Here is a 17,319-nt window from a genome sequence, read left to right on the forward strand (position 1 = left end):
GCGCATGTACAGATTCACTACATACATAGCTATATAATCCATGCATGTACACATATACACCACATGTTATATATATATATACACATATATGTGTATATATATATATACACATATACATATATATGTATATATACATATACATACATATATATATATATATATATATCTTACACACAATCTGCTCCCCACAACATCCTGGTGAAGGCTCTCTTTCTTCAGCAGACTCTCCCATTTTATCCACTTTATCATCTTCAGATGTAAACGTTAAGCCCTGGGATTTTTTTCTCCTCATTTTTAATGTTCACACTTGGTAATTTCATTCAGTCTTATGGTTTCGACTGTTATTTTTGTGCCAAATATTTTTTATATTTCTCTACCTAGTCAAAGTCTTTCTTTTTAAAGCTGTGCGTGTTTCTATCTAGATGACTTTTCAGTATGCCAAACTTAACGTGTTAAGTGTCGCAGCGTATTCTTCTTCCAAGTCCTTTTTGTTTGGTAAACAGAATCTTTTCCTACCCAGCTGGTGTTCCTGTAATTCCACCTCCTCCCTCCTGCACCCAGTGATTTTCAAAACCTTCCCAAAGCAGTGATGGTTCCATCTCTAAGGCAGGGCTGTGTCATCCATGTCTCCTCCCCTGCCTTTCCCTCTGCTTCATTCATATCTTCGTTTCCTGTATTATTTTGTGTTCTCCTCCTTCTGAATGTCTTTTTTCCCTCTCTTCCAAACCAGTCATGCTATATCCACAGAAACCTACCATTAAATACTGGTGGAAAGTGACACTTAAAAAATGTCTTTATGATTTACTGCATTTAAGCTATAAGTAAAAAAAAAAATCCTCTGGAAGTCAAAGGTCTCATATGATTTCTCCCCCTTGAAACTAACCCCACAAGGTAATGCCAGTCTCTGATGCTGCTTGTTTTCAGCTTGCTAGCATTCTATAGGCCCCTTTCATGGAACCAACGATTCTAGGCTTCTAGGCTCTATTATAGGAACTCCTTACCAGGAATAGATCAGGGCTAGGCTGACCGTGTAGAAAACCACACACCCTTCTAGTCTTGGCTTCAGTACCATTTCCAGATACTCTTCATGCGAAGATGCCTGTGTCCCTGGCTCTACCTCATTCTATGTATTTTTCATGCAGAAGAGGTATCATTCATGATATGAGTCCACAAAGCCGAGAAGAACCGTGGACACTGTTCATGTCACTTTATTCAGAGCCGGGTCTGAGACTGAGGCAGACTGTGAGAACTAAGCTTTGCGTCGTGGATGTGTTTGTTCCTAAAGAATTATTGAAATTCTATGGCAAACCACATCTAATATACACCACACTGACCCTGAAAACATTGGAACCTCATTCAAATTACAGCAACCTTAATGACCCAGGTCATTACCCTTGCTTATATACACTGTGTGTATATTTTTTGGTGAGTCTATTTTGTTTGGTTGCTTGTATAGCTCTCATAAAATTCTTAGAAGGAAGGTTACTATAAAGCCATTTTGGAGGAATAGCTCAAACTCAGGAGAAATGAAAAACAAAAGTTAAGGTTATGGAGTTGGTTCAATGGGTAAGAACTTCTTGTTCTTCTTCAACACACACACACACACACACACTATGCCACAAAATTAAAAAAATAAATAAAGATATTATACACCCCTTTCCATGTCTTGTGAGCCAATAGCAATGGTTAATAACTGCCTACAGCCCAGTGGGTAATTTGGGCTCTTCCTTGGTATTGTTATGAACTTAAATATTTCTGGCTAGCAAGACACATTTTTTGAGGGGGGGGGTAAAGGTTGAAGATGTAGGGAAAAAAACTATTACTGGGTTTTATAACCCTGTCATATCAGGGGACCCTGTACCTAATTTTGACTGAGGCGCATGAGCAGAGTTTACCCACAGAAGCTGCAGAGAGCCTGTCCACTCAAACATGATCCTGACCACAGGTGGCTTTGGGGACAGCACGGTGCTGTTGTCCCATTTTCAGATCTGGAAGTCTATTATCTTAAAACTCAGACTGATTAAAAGCCCAGTCATAGACATGGGTTGGAAGAAACAGGTTTCTTAGAAAAAATGGCGCGGGCCTATGAAATGCAGGGGACACTTCTCTGTGCAGAGAAGTATTTCCTCCTTTCAAGTTCCCCGTAACTGCACATTCCTGCTTCAAGAGCAGCTCTGTGATTCATGCTGACATGGCTGTCAGTGCCCTCAATTCCTGCAGATATTTAAATGAGATTTTAAAAAGATCTCATTTTTAATTTAAAATGGTCTTGATTTGAATTAAGCAGCTAAACTCTTTGTACTTTTCCTTGAAACTGGAGTAGGTGAGACCGGGGACACAGAGCTTGACCTCTTCATTCTGCCCAGTTCACCCTTTTCTTGCAGCTGTTTCCCATCACCTGTAAGTCTGTAACTGAGATGTCACTTTTTTCTATTTTGTTATTTTTGTCAAAAGGTGAGTTGGGAGTCTCGAGTGTGAGGAAGCCGATCTTGGTCCTAATGGGATAGAGTCGACACAGGCTGTTCGACTGGCTTCTCGGCTGCCTTATATTAGCGTCGCTACTTTTAGAGAAACCATTCCTGAAGTGATTAGTGTAGGAGGATGGTTTTAGTTTCGTGTCTTCTCCTTTAAAAAACGCTCTGAGTGAGCGATCCCAGAAGGATCAGATTTCTCACTTGTACTGAAAATGTCACTCTAACAGTTATCTCGCTGCACAGTTGAGTTTTGAGAAATCCTTTGAATTTACCACATTCACACCATTTCTCCATCACTGTGCTAAAAATGACTAATGTAGCTTGGAGCTCGTGAGACTGTGATAGCTTATCGCCACTCCCTAACCCCCCCTCGCCCCCTCCCCCCCACAGCTGACATGGATTCTTAAAGGATGAAAATACCGTAAATGCTGTGTGGAAGGAACACTGATGGGGTGTCAGATGCCTAAAACCCACCCCAAAGTTGCTTTTATTCTGGTCAATCCTGTTCCACAGTCATCTGGTCATGTGACTGACTCCGCTTACCTGGTTTACAGGGAGCACATCTGCTATAATGTGTGACAGTTTTATGTTTGAAACTAAACCCTGGCATTGGAATTTTGAAAGACTTTATTTAATTTTATCCTCTAATCATCTCTGGGGAAAATGAAAAGCATTGCCCCGTTTTTAATTAAGAGAAAATAGTCTTAGATGGATAATGACTTACGCAAAGTGATGTTTGTAGTCAAAGGCCCATTCTCTTTGGGGGACACTAATTAGTCTGTATACGCCAGCATCAGATCACAAGAACAGATCATTTAAATGACACTCATTTCCTTTCTTGAATTGCGTTCTAATGGGTAAGGGGGTTGTCACAAACACAGAAAGAACCCACTCCAGGTAAATCATGACAAACCTCCTGTGATGTCGTCACACAGGGAGGGAGGAGGAGGTGTTTGGGTGGAATGAGAGTAATTAGGTGAACTGGGAACTGATTAGACCCACAAGGGGAGGATTAAGTTGGTTGTCATTAACTTGCCGTGAGGTCTGTGGGAATTTTCCATAGGACTCTATTTTCAGGTCTGTCCAATTCAACAGTTGTGTCAATTACCTGGGAGATGTCGAGGGGCTTGCTTACTAAATCTGCAGACAACACAAGGAAGATCAGCGATTCACTGGGTGACAGAATCAAGTTCCAAAAATGTCTATTTTCCAGAATGATGGGTTGACATTTATTAAGGAGAAGAATAACATCCTATATTTAATTAGGGAAAAGGCCCGGATGAGAGCTGCTTAAGAGGGACCAACTGCCAGAGCAAGGAGGAGTCTTAGGTTTTAATTGACCACAGGCGTGATGTAACTACTGAGCAACTCAACACAGTCCCCTGTGTATGGGGTGGAGATGAAAGACAGACAGAAGACTGATAAACGTCCTATATGTGCCTATTTTGAGAACTGTGCTTGAATTTGGAAACTATGTCTTGAAGATAGTGACAAATGGCTGTTTAATGGGTGAGAAGTGACAGGGAAAAAGCAGGGAACCATGTAAATGAAAAGAAAATGAGGTGGTCCTTCTATAAATCAGAAGGGGATCATGACTACAATTTATTATTGAGCAGTAGCTGTGGGTATTAATTCCTTAATACTCAGGACAATGCAACATATTATTTATCATGATGATGATCATGGACACAAAACATGGAGACTCTCTTAGTTCAAATTGAGATAGGTGGTCTGACCTGAGAGCTTATAGTACATTACTTCTCTGCATGTCTATCAACACGTATGGCAAGAAGTCAGGTTTATTCTGTGGAATACACTTATCAATAGATGGCACTCAGAGTCTCGTTGCCAAGCAAAGACATATTCTGTATGCTAAAGGCTGACTTGGCTTCTATTTTTGGTACAAGGTTAGACTGGATGTGATGTGAGGCATTATCTAACTGAAAGATTCTAATTTCTTGAGATATGATTTAATGTTACTCAAATACATTATGAATAGAAAATAAGAGCCTTGAAAAGAAGAAAGTAAATTAATTAATTTTCAGTTTAAATGGTGACAATGTCAGTAGACAGAGTGTCCAACCTCAGAACCCAATTTAGTAAGTGTCTTTGGTAACCTTTCTTTTAAGGTCATCAAAAGTTTGCCCATTATATGAACCGTGTTTCTCCCTTTTCTACACTATCTAGAATAGGATCAATATTAGCTCCTGTACAAACTGGAAGAAGGAGGTTGCACAGTAGGAATTAAATATGCCTTTATAAAGTCCTTATGCTTGGAGACTTCTACATTTCTTAATATGTTAAATGATTTGTGCATGCTAGGGGAATTAGGTCTCTTTCAGACACAAGCTGAGATGCCTAGAGCACCTTTTTTTTCTACTTTAATTATATCATTTAAAAAACAAAGATAATGCTATGGCCTTCACAAAAGTTTTATAGTAAATCTAACAATGGAAGTAAATGTTTCTACCCCAGCTAAGACTCCTAGCAGTCCCTGAACTGGCCATATCCTGTGACTAGATTGGTGGCTAGCCCAACTGTCACCAGAGACCCCTCCTATAGCAACTTATGGGAGAAGAAGCAGACCCACAGCCAAACATTAGGCAGAGTTCAGGGATCCTGCAGAAGAGGGGGAGAAAGGATTGTAGGAGCCAGAGGGGTCAATGGCACAAGAAAACCCACAAAATCCACTCACCTGGGCTCACAGAGACTGAACTGACAACCAGGGAGCCTGCGTGGGACTGACCGGGGCCCTCTGCACATATGTGACAGCTGTGTAGCTTGGTCCTCTTGTGGGACTCCTAACAGTGGGAACAGGGGCTGTCTCCGACTCTTTTGCTGGCTTTTGAAACCATATTCCTTATACTGGGTCGCCTTGCCCAGCCTTAATACATGAAGAGGTGCTTAGTCTTACTGAAACTTGATATGTTTTGTGTTTTGTTGATACTCAAGGGAGACCTCCCCTTTCCCAAACAAAAGGATGAGTGGTGGGGAGGAGAGGTAGAGAGAGAGGGACTGGGAGGAGAGGCGGGGAAACTTCAGTCACTGAAAACCAACAGCACACACTGTGAGGATGTGGATGTCACAGTCACTGTTCTATTGCTGTGAAGAGACACCGTGACCAGGGCAACTCTTATACAAGAAAGCATTGAACTGGGGACTTGCTTAAGATTTCAGATGTTTAGGCCATTGTTTTAATGAGGGTTTCTATGTACATTTCTTTTATTGGTTGATGAACAAAACCCCGTTTGGCCAATAGCCAGTAGTGTCAGGAAGATAGGTGGGGTTAGGAGATGAGGAGGATGCTGGGGAATGAGGCAGAGAGGCACCATGTAGCTACCAAAGCAGTAACAGGTCTGGGCATCCTCCGGTAAGCCAAGACCACGTGGAAATGCATAGATGTATAGAAATGGGTTAATAATGAAGACAGAACCAGCCAATAAGCCTTAGCCATCAGCCAACGGTTTTCTAACTAATATAGTGTCCATGTGTTTATTTGAGGATAAACAGTGGTGGGACCTGGCTGGAAGAAACTCCAGTTATATTGCAGATTTTGCAGACCCTGGTTCCTGGGAGGTATTTTTGCTTCTGAACTTCTTCAGAGGGTGGAGAGTCTCTGTTTTTCATGGTGGGAGACTCATCTCCAGCATACTGATGCATGCTAATAGATGAACTCTTGGTGGGGGGACAGGTGTTACAGTTCGTGTGAACAAAATGACTCAGAATGGGACTGACTAACCAAAAGCATAAATCACAGGCCCAGAGCCAAGTTATAGATGTCCAAATTTGGGGGAAGGGAAGGAGGAGGGAAACTGTATTCAACAAGTGTCAGTGATTGAGCCAACCTTGCCTGCCTAACAGAGCCTCCGTAAAAATGGTAAGAACTTGGTATAGTAGGCTTTTGGGCTGGAAGAATTCTTCATTTTATTATACCCTGATGGGTTGGGCAGGTACTGAGTCCTTTCGAATGGAACATCCTCAGTTGTGGGGCCACCATAGGCTTGCATTTTGTGCTTCTCCTTATGGTACATTTGAATTTGTCTTCTTTTATAATGAAGCAATAATTTAAAAGGCTGGCGGTGCGTGCCCATGAGAGAGCTTTGTGGCTAAAGGCAGTAAGTCCATGACTCAAGTTTGATTTTCAGAATCCACATGGTAGAGAGAAACCTGATTCCTGCAGGTGTCCCTCTCACAGTAGGTAACACATATACAATGGCATACAACATCATCCTCATACATATGCACACATACCAAATAAATGCAAAAGAAAACTTAAAATACTGGGCAAACAATGTAGTAGTTGGCAGAGGGCTTGCTTGGTGGACAGGAAGTCCTGGGTTCAATCCCTACCGTTGCCTACTTTGGGTGTGGTGGTGCATGTTTGTAATCCCGGCACACAGGAGGCTGAGGCAGACCTCCTAGCAAAAGGCAACATTAGTACAGCTGTACCTGCACTATCATCAGCTTCTGTGGAATTCATCACTCTGTTGAGGCAGTCTTTGGGGATGCTACTCCATTAGGCTCAGTTATGCTGGCTTATGGAGACAGTTTTTCTCACTGCCTTCCTATGCCCTACCCTTTGTTGGACTCAGTGGACTTGGCTTTAGTGATAGCTTTTGTTTACCTTTCTGAGATTGGTAAGATTTGTCCTTGTCACCCAGTCAATTGAAATGAGCAGATTTTTACCAAACCTGTTATATTAACTATTCTTGATGTTAGTGCTTCCCCGAATCACTGGGAATCTTCTAAGGATTTAGGGAGCGTCTATTTTGCCGGTCCAGGCACCCCAATACCCCATGCAGTGCCTGGAACATTGTTGATAGATATTTTTTGAACTTTGTGTTTTATTTGTTGCCCAGGGACTATTTTCTTCAGAGTCTGAAAGCAGGTAAACTGAATGTTTGTTTAAGAGAATACAAATCATCCTTTTCTTTACAATATTTTAAATGTACAACCACACATATTTTTGGAAGTAGAGAAAGGTAAGTTTATGGTATTTGCCTTAAAATCAGCAAAAGCCAATTAAGATAAAATTTAAGGTACAGTGAAATTTAAAACCAAGATTGTTTGATTTAAAAATACAGTCAAAGGCATGTCGCTATGGCCACTAATCATAACTTCCATGCCCCCTGTCTTTCCCACTCACAAGCCAACTTAGATTAGAATTTTAACATTTGCATCTCAGCCTTTTCTATTTCTTATTTCCCTGTCTAAAATTTCTACTGGGGAAAAACTTCTAGATCATTCATTAGCTATCTTAGGATTTCTCCTCAGCTCTACTGACAACATCTGGGGCCAATCGAGAGCAAAGTCCGCCATGGAGGACCCTGCAATCCTACGTGTGTGGAGTTGCTACCTCTTTTCCTCATTGTCTTCAATATCTACCAGCTGTTACTGAATACAGCCTCATCACAAGACCTAATTTGAATATGATGACCAGTTCACTTTAAAATGCACTTTCAAAAGACAGTCTACACTGTCTCATGGGAAGTGACATTCTGTAATTACCTCCTCCTATCAAAAGAAAAACAATTCCCAGAAATTAATGAATACAGCAAGAGTCTACTTCCTATCTTAATTCTATCTTAATTGCAAAAGTGGATCAATTAAAAAAAAAAAAGACTATGCTTGCAAAGGTCCTCTCTTACGGTTTTGCCTCTTAGCTCCACAGTCATCAGTTCAATGTATACCAGCATATGGTGAGTGAATTCTTACCTTTGGAGATGAGATAAACCAACTCCACCAGCAGTGCCCCTGAGAAACAGGCAAATCCATGGAACAGTGACAAAACATTCGTGGGCGTTCCTCTGAAGATGCTTGGAATGAATCTATGTATTACCGCAGAGACTGGGAGAACAAGAAGAGGCCAGAATCTAGGATTTCACCAACATCACTTTCATAGACCATGCCTTGACCAATGCGGATCATGCATCAAATTTACGAATGAGCAAAGTATGGTGGGTTAGACTTTGTTAAGGTTAGTGTTCAGGTAGGTTATGATGCAATTTACAGTCAATTGCAAGGAACAAAATACGACAGCATGAAGCCTCATATAGTTGCCAGAAGGATCTGATTGCCTGGCAGGTGAGTGCTGTGATGGCTTCACCAAATTTCACCCATATTTGAATATTTCTGATGCCTCTGTATCAAGGTTTGAGCTGTTCCGGATATGATTTCTGTGATGATTCCATGGTCTCTTGGGAATCGGTCACACCTGGCTGACTTGTAGAAAAATTCTGCACCTGTCCACACAGTGCCCCAACTATGTCATTATCATTAATTCATATGTGTGGCACAGGGGCCATAGCATGTGTATTGAGGTCAGAGGACAACTTGCTAGGGTCAGGTTTTTCCTTCCACCCCATAGCTCCCGAAGATTGAACTCAGGCCACCAGGCTTGATGACAGGTATGTCCATGTGTCAAGCCATCTCGCCAGCTCTTGCCCAGCGCTGTGGTGGTTTGAAAGAAAATGCCCCCCTCCACCAAAGGGAGTGGTACTACTAGGAGGTGTGGCTTTATTGAGTGGGTGTGGCCTTGTTGGAGGAAGTGTGTCACTGTGGAGGCGGGCTCTGAGGTCTCCTATGTATTCTAGTCACACACGGGGAGTGTCTCAGTTCACTTCCTTGCCTTTGTATCAAGAGGTAGAATCCTCCAGCACCATGTCTCCTTGTACACCACCACACTCCTAGCTGCCATGCTCCTCATCCTGATGACAATGGACTAAACATCTGAAACTGTAGGCCTCCACCTCAATTAAATGTTTGTCTTTATGAGTTGCTGTGGTCATGGTGTCTCTTCACATCAACAGAAACCCTAACTTTAAATGTTCTTACTTTAAATGAACTTACTAAAACACAATACAAATATATACACTCATTCTTTTTCCTGTAATTGTGCTACATTTCTGGTTTATTTTTCTGTGTGTCCTCTGCTTGTCTTTACTCAGGGGTGTCCCTGTCTACGTCTAGGGAAGCTGCTGAGAGCTGGGCCGAAGACAGGTAGAGGTGCCCTTCCTTCTCTGATTTCAGGCCCTGGAAGGGTTAACAGAGGAGTGCACGGTGGCTCCAGGCTCTCAATTGAATAAACACTGGCTGTGGATGACAACATCGAATGACACTGCAAAGAGAAGCATCTGGTATTGCTTGCCAGGCTCTTCAGTCCTTTTACACAGTAGAAATCACCAGCAGGACCCTGAGGTCAAGTTTCTGGTGCTTTCAGGAAGGTTCATGTGTGTGTAAGAGGCTCTGGGAAGGATTGATTCCGGTTGCAATGGATTTGGCTTATGAATCCTGCTCACTATAAATACACGGAGACAAATAATGGGCAGGAAGAATAAGTGGGCTGATTTCTTTCCCTGGGAAGAAGGGCAATGCACAAGACCATGATTACTCTACTACTCAATTATTAATCCCATGCTTTTCTCTTGCTGGAACTTCTGGTGCAGTGTATAATTCATGAATACACTTTGCCAGCTATCTACTTGCTGGTTAATCTTTCTTTGGTGTCATTTTAGTCATTTTTTTTTTGAAAGCCCCCAGTTCCCTTTTATAGGACTTAGCTTTTCAAGCCTTCAGATCTCCAAATCTCGGGTGCCTAATTGCGTGTTCTGATCTTGCTCAACTTTAGTGATCATCAACTTGTGCTGTTAGGTCTGGGATGCTTCTCGTAGCCCATTACAGTGCAGATATTATCAACAAGTCAGCCACTACTCTAAAGTAACCACTGTACTACGGAGACAGTAAAAGAAACTTCAAAGTTCCTGTGAAAACCTCATCTTCTTGCCGACGAGAGCTGAAAGCGTGTCTCCAGGGAGCAGCGGGCTGTGGTCTGTGAGGATGCCACTTGCAGCCTCTGCTGAGTCTATAGCATATGGAGGCACAGACAGCTTCCCGAGCCAACTGTGATGGGGATTTCACCGCTGGAATGCTTCCTTTCTTCCTTCCTTTCTTCCTTCCTTTCTTCCTTTCTTCCTTCCTTTCTTCCTTTCTTCCTTCCTTTCTTCCTTCCTTTCTTCCTTCCTTCCTTCCTTTCTTCCTTCCTTCCTTCCTTTCTTCCTTCCTTCCTTCCTTTCTTTCTTTCTTCCTTCCTTCCTTTCTTTCTTCCTCTCTTCCATCCTTCCTTCCTTCCTTTCTTTCTTCCTTCCTTTCTTTCTTCCTTCCTTCCTTTCTTCCTTCCTTCCATCCATCCATCCTTCCTTCTTTCCTTCCTTCCTTTCTTTCTTTCTTGTTTTTCTTCAGCTGTTCTTGAACAGTTGAAAATGTATTTCTTATGTTGGGTGAGAGGCAGTTTTAAACATATGAAGTAGTCCAATCCCAGAAATGGAACTGACACCATCGGAGCCGTAGAGCACAGTTCCGTCCTTATTGCTGAAGGCTTCAGCCTGGAATCTCGTGATTATCACATTACCCTCTACTTCTCTTGCAAGCTGTCACATGCCATCATCCTCGTAAAACTGAGGGATTCTTTTCCCCGTCTTCAGTTTCACTTAGGTGAACTCTGAGCACCTTTACTATCATACAGCCCATCCTTCTATTCATCCAAATCTTGGTTTCTCTGTCCGGTTACCTCTGATGTCTTCAATGATATCTTACTTTTCAATCCTTTTACACTGTAGTCACCGCATCTTGAACCCATCTAGCGGTAGGACAGCTGTGGCAGGAAAGTGACCAGGGCAGCACCTATGTGCACAAGGTTGTACTCAAGCATGACTATATCCTCTATTATGCACTGTCTATAGCTTGGTTTGTACCACAATGCCATGGCTGAACAACTGAAATAGAGACCAAACTATAAAATCTATCTATTAAAGTGACCTTGGTCTGACCTAGTGGGTGCCTCTGTGCTGTAGTCGCCTCTACAGACCCCTCCTACCTTCTGCCTTTCCTACTTTCTCTCTACTGTAAGTAGAGCTGTAAGTTCCCCAATGACAAAGTTTTGATAGATTTTCATCTTGACTTTTTTTTCTTGTGTTTTTGTGATTGGTGGTTTAAGTCTAAAGCTTCCAGGCCTGTGAATAGCTGCAGAAGATACAGCTACAATTAAGCCTGGTTTGAAAGTTTTCTCTTCTCCACTGGGATTGGTAGCATATCTCCAGTATATCATATGTCATTGTAGGCCAGAGGACCAAACTGGGTATCTCTGGAATGAGCCACTATGCCTCCTTGTCCACTGTCATCAACACAGGACATAAAAATAGTTGGTTTCCCTCATGTATGTATGTATGTATGTATGTATGTATGTATGTATTTATTTATCTACTTAATTGAAAATACACTGTTTAAAACAGCTTGTGTATACACACCTTTCTGGAAGGCTGAATTCACAGGACTATGAGGACAAACTACAGGGACAAAAAGCTCTTGCCTGAGGGAACATGTATTCTTCTGCTAAGAGAAAGCAATTCAAGATTTTTGTGTTACTAAAAAAAAAAAAAAAAAAAAAAAAAATGAAGTGTGTATGTATGAGGCGGGCAGTGGCAGGGTAAGGGAGGTTATTATAGAGACATGATGGGAAGTAACAGATAAGAGTAATAAGAATGGTTTCTCTGAGTGGATGACTTTTGAGAAAACTCAATGACAAGAAACTATCATTTCAGAACAGGAAAAGATATTGTGAACACAGAGTCAATGCACAGGTCTCAGAAATGGGATCACACTGGCTGATCTAGAAACATATAGATGTGTAGTCAGTATTGAAGGGTCAGGATGTTATAACATGTAGTGGGAACATTACACAGATGCCAAGTCATGGCAAGACACATGTTTACCTCTGTGTCTATTGGTAAATGGTACTCCCAGGAGGCTGGAAAAACTACCATAGCTGTCTTCAGGAGAATGGACTTGGTACTGGAGAGAAGGTGCAGTGGTTAAGGACACTGGCTGCTCTTTCAGAGGACCTGGGTAGAGTTCTAGTACCCACATGGCAGCTCACAAGAGTCTGTAAGCCCAAGGAGATCTGATTCTCATGCCCTCTTCTGGTTTCTGGGGATACTAGGCACACATTATGATGCCCAGATATACATGAAGGCAGAAAATCACACAAATAAAAGAAAATGAAAATAATTAAAAAAAAAAAAACAAAACTAAAAGGACCAATGTGGCAGGAGGAGGGGGTATGCATTCAGAGGCTCTTGAAACAGGAGTGGCCAGAGCTAGGGTCATATTTCCAAACAGACTAATTCTTGCCGTTGGGTTGTAGGCGACATGTAAGGAAGGAATAGAGAGGGATGTGGGTGGCTCATGGGAGAAAGGCTTATGCTCATAGCATTAGGTGTTTAACTTGTTTGTGACAGAAGAAGCTGTGCTGAGTTCTGGGTATGGCACTACTAATTTCACTAAAACAGCAGTGAGGGAAATAAACTCACATGCCGTTGATGCTGATTGCAAAGCGCTGTCCATGTATGAAACACTCAGCATCTTGCTTTGCATAACATTCTTCCCTAGGTTCTTGGGACAACATCTCTAGAAGACAAGAGAAGCCCAGGGCTGCCTGGCATGGGTAGTCAGGGGCAGGGCAGAGTCTGAACTCAGGACAGTCCAGGTTTAAGATAAGAAAGCTGAATGATGGCCTTGCTCCAGGCCTCCCTGACATTACTTCATTTCATAGATCAACATAGCCATTTGCACTTGATACCAGGTTTCCAAAGAATGGCCTCCTATTCCCATTCTCCCTAATGCTATGATGCCAGGAATAATACCATTTTTCACATTTCTAAGATTAGAAAGTTGAAGCTCAGAGATTAAATGAGTCCCCAAAGACCCTCACGTAGCAGGTGGAAGGCTGTGGTCTTTGGCCCACAGACCCTTACAGTAGATAAAAGCTTTAGTTAAATTTAGGTATTCTAAAGTGTTAGGTTAGTGCTTACATTACACTATCCATCAATCCATCTTTTTGTTTGTTTGTTTGTTTTTTTAATGATCTCTTTGGCTTCTCAGTGTTGGATCGCCTTACTGATCAGGCTAGGAATTTCCCCCATGTAAATCATTCTTCTTCAGGAAGCCCAGAGAATTTGACCTATTTTCCAGAACTTCCTACAAATAACATTGGGCTGATGACAAATGCCTGTGTGGCACTATTTGTTCACACTTCTCATTTATTCTGTGCTATGCTACACAATGGCCTTCCCATTACAGAATCTAATAACTGATTCTTATGGGACCTGTGAATTAGATGTTTTAACAGACTGAGAGAAAATGTGAATATGTTTGTGACTATGATTGGACAAATTTCTTTGACTTATTTCAACTTCTTAAGATAATTGCTATGGTTTTGTATATGTGCACATTGTGTGTGTGAACATAAATTTATTAAATATATACACAGAGAAGTTTGAAGTAACTGAGACTATAATATTTTAGATACAAATTAAATGATTAGAATTTTCATTTAGGATGATTATGTAAAGGTTGTGGAAAACGGGAGACACTAGCTATATGAAGACAGTTAAAGGGACTGGAGAGATGGCTCAATGGTTAAGAACACTAGCTGTTTTCCTAGAAGACCCGGGTTTGATTTCCATACCCACATAGTGGCTCCCATGGCTATTTATAACTCTGGTTCTAGAGGATCAGACACTCTCTCCTGGCACCCAAAGGTACTGCATGCACAGTACATACGGTAAAACATTCATACTTGGAAAATAGCAATAAATCTATTTCTTTAGTTAATCATATAAAGTGTAATGTGGGTTGAGTTACATGTAGCTACCACATTTCAGGGAACCATGAGGAACATCAAATCCCGGGATATGCTTGCTAGGTTATTCTGATAAGTGTGTATACACACAAACACATACATGACAACATTGCAGGAAGGTCTCAAAATTTTGTGATAAAGTATAAAGTGGCTCATCTAATCAACATAAGCAAAAAACGATCCAGATAATCTACAAACTTTGGATATTTAATAAACATAGCTTGAACATGTCTAATGAAATTCTGGTGATTACACTTAATCTAGGGTAATTTAATTTGAAGACATCGAGTTATTAGGGAAATTGCATCAAATTTTCATCTAATTTGCATGTTTATATACTCTCAAAGTCCATGCACCGCTTTTGGAAGGTTGCGCATGTGTCTTTGAGTTAGAGGGAGGGCAGTGGGAGGGTGGAGGATGGGTTTCAACTCAGTGTGCGGCAGTTCATTGTCTTTCAGGTTGATTTCTGCCCATTTCTCTCTGACAAAATGGTCTTGGCTCTAATCAGGTTAGCTAGCACTTTTATCTATACCCTAATAAAATTAGTAGTTGGTTATAGATAGTGGAATGAAGAACATCGCGTTGTCGTTATAAACGCGGGTGAAAAGAAGACTTATTGGAAACATGGCTAAGAATGGAGGCTGGGCACTTTCCTCTCAAAACACAGGCTCACGGCATTACTCACCTGCTGGGTTTGCCAGGGCTTCAGACACTCCAAGCAAGACATACTGAGGAACCAGGGAGCCACAGGCCAGGGAGGAAACAGAGGAAGCTTTGCCTGAAGAAGCCTGCTCCGGGGTGAGTTTTCTGTGTATTTCTAGGAAGCCGGCTATTGCCACAGACAAGGCTGCACAGCCGTTTCCAGCAACTGCGGGAGAAACCAAAAGGAGACAAGAGCAGGGAAGCATGCTTGGGGGATGCCTCTGGAACATCTTCCCATACCCAGAAAGCGCGACCCCTAGGGTGCAGCCACCCCATGCTTAGGCTCCAAAGGGCTGCTTTTACTCCATTTTGCTTGGTTCGCTCCTTACTGGGCCTTGTGCTCATTGCTTAAGCTTACTGTCACTCTCTTGACTCTAAGTCCCGGGAATGGGAACAAAGCTAACTTTAAAGGGAAGTTGTCAGATTTTAATAGAATAGTGTCCTGTTAGCATCATAAAGTCTCCCGGCCACAAACAGTGATGATTATGGAAGATACTGCAATAGATTTTTTTTTTTTTTATCTTTCACTCCCCACAGGCACATCTTTGTTAAAGGTACCCCCCCCCCCCCCGCGTTTTGTTTTGTTTGAAACAAGGTCTCACACTGTGGCACAGGTGGGCATCAAATTTGTTGAAGTTCGTGCCTCAGTCTCCCAAAAGCTGTACTATAGATGTAATTGAATAAGACAGTGTTTTGGGAAACTTTTTAAGGCAAAATTACCTCTTTATATAATTTAAATTATAGTTTTTAAGTGGTTTGGAGATAGTTATTTTATCATCTTTATGATTTTTCTATATGGTATTTCTGACCTTTGCAGCTAATAGAGAATTGAAGACTAGAAACCTTTAATAAAAAAAGGCAAGGAAGGGGTGGGAGACGGCTTAGCATTTGTTGCAAAAGCAAAGGACCGGTGTTTGAGTCCCCAGGAGACTATGTGAATCAAGGGTGAGCGGAACTCCTTAGTGTAAGAGTTTAAGGTCAGAAGAAACTGAAAAGGGGCTGAAGAGAACTTTTAAGTGATGCTCCCAATGACGGTTATATTTGGAGTGAGAAAGAAGTGTCAAACTATGGAAAGCACAGAAAACCGCAGGGTTGAAGGAAAGGAGGTGTCAGGAAGGACAAAAACAGACGCCCAGCCCAGCCACTTGGAAGCATCAGCAGGAGCTTTGACTTGGAGGCCCCGGTGTTTCAGACGCTAGTGACAAGGATGAAGAGAAGTTGGAGAATCAGTTGAAATTTTGTCTACTGAGCTATAAGATTCTCAAACCCATACTTCTCCCGCAAAGGAGATAACTCTCCACGTTTATATAAGGTGACCTTGGACCTGGGAAGGAGCATGAGAGGGAAACGTAGGATTCTGGACTCCCATTCATATCTGACTCTTGGCACTAGGGGTATTCTGAAAGCAAGGCATAGAAAGAGTTTTCTCTAGACAGTGGAATACCCCCATTACTCTCCATCTCTTGTCTTTTATTAGGGGGGATTCCCACAATGATATGAGATTTGATAAGTCTCATCTGTGTACAGACACACTATCCACGGTGTTCTTATACTTTACTTCTTTCAGTCCTCATTTTCAGTTATTGTCTAGATAAATGGGCAGGTGGAGGTAACCAGAAGTTTGAGAAGAGCAGCCAGCATACAAAAGAAGAAGTAGAGATACTCTGCAGTTAATACCCTTGGAGATATGGGAGAAGTTATGGTATCCACAGTAAAGGAATGTGTTTCCATGAAAGAGGAATCATATATGAAAGCTAATGGTCAAAATGTGGTGTACTCTTTGAAGGATTAAGTCAATGACATTTCCAAAAGATTAGATCAAAAATCAGAAAGAAAAAGAATTTAATCAAGAAAACCCAACCAACCAACCAACCAACAAACCAACCACTCACCAAACAAATAACCGACTAACCAATAACAAACCAACCAACTAACTAACCAACCAATTTCCTAGTGAGCCAGCCAACTATAATTAATCAACTGACCAATCAACCAAACAAACATCTCAAGATTACAGATATTTGAAGAGAAAAATTTGAGGCATTAACTGAATTGTGTTTTGAAAGTTCAACATCTGGCCAAAAGGAACTCAAAATGAAATATAAGGAAAATGGAAGGAATTATATGTATTTTTTAAAAAAATGTTTTTAAATAACAACAGCCAGACATTATTCAGAGAGTGAGACACTTTGGAATAATTAGCCCTAAACAGAATGTCTCCATCAAGCTGTCCCCTCATGGATCAGGGAACCCTGTGGAAGAGAAGGCAGAAAGGATGTATGACCCAGAGGGGTTGGAGGATACCAAGGAAACAAGGCCCTCTGAATCAACATGATCAAGGTTCATACAAACTCACAGAGGCTGAGGCAGCATGCACAGGGCCTGCACAGTTCTGCACCTGGTCCTCTTCGTATATATTAGAGCTTTCAGTGCAGTGTTTTAGGGATT

The 17,319-nt window shown here is 41.6% G+C and overlaps 1 protein-coding gene across 1 annotated transcript in view; it reads right to left on the reverse strand.

Moving 5' to 3' along the window:
- Positions 1 to 17,319, reverse strand: part of Slc15a5 (solute carrier family 15 member 5) — an 85,617-nt gene that overhangs the window by 21,884 nt on the left and 46,414 nt on the right. Inside the window, exons 6-7 of the mRNA XM_051173210.1 lie at positions 14,855 to 15,037; positions 8,190 to 8,321 (exon numbers count right to left, since the gene is read on the reverse strand). Of these exons, the coding sequence (XP_051029167.1) occupies positions 8,190 to 8,321; positions 14,855 to 15,037 (315 nt within the window). The remainder of the gene's footprint in view (positions 1 to 8,189; positions 8,322 to 14,854; positions 15,038 to 17,319) is intronic.

The sequence above is a fragment of the Phodopus roborovskii genome, unplaced genomic scaffold (assembly GCF_943737965.1).
Source record: "Phodopus roborovskii unplaced genomic scaffold, PHOROB, whole genome shotgun sequence".
Taxonomy (NCBI): Eukaryota; Metazoa; Chordata; class Mammalia; order Rodentia; family Cricetidae; genus Phodopus; species Phodopus roborovskii.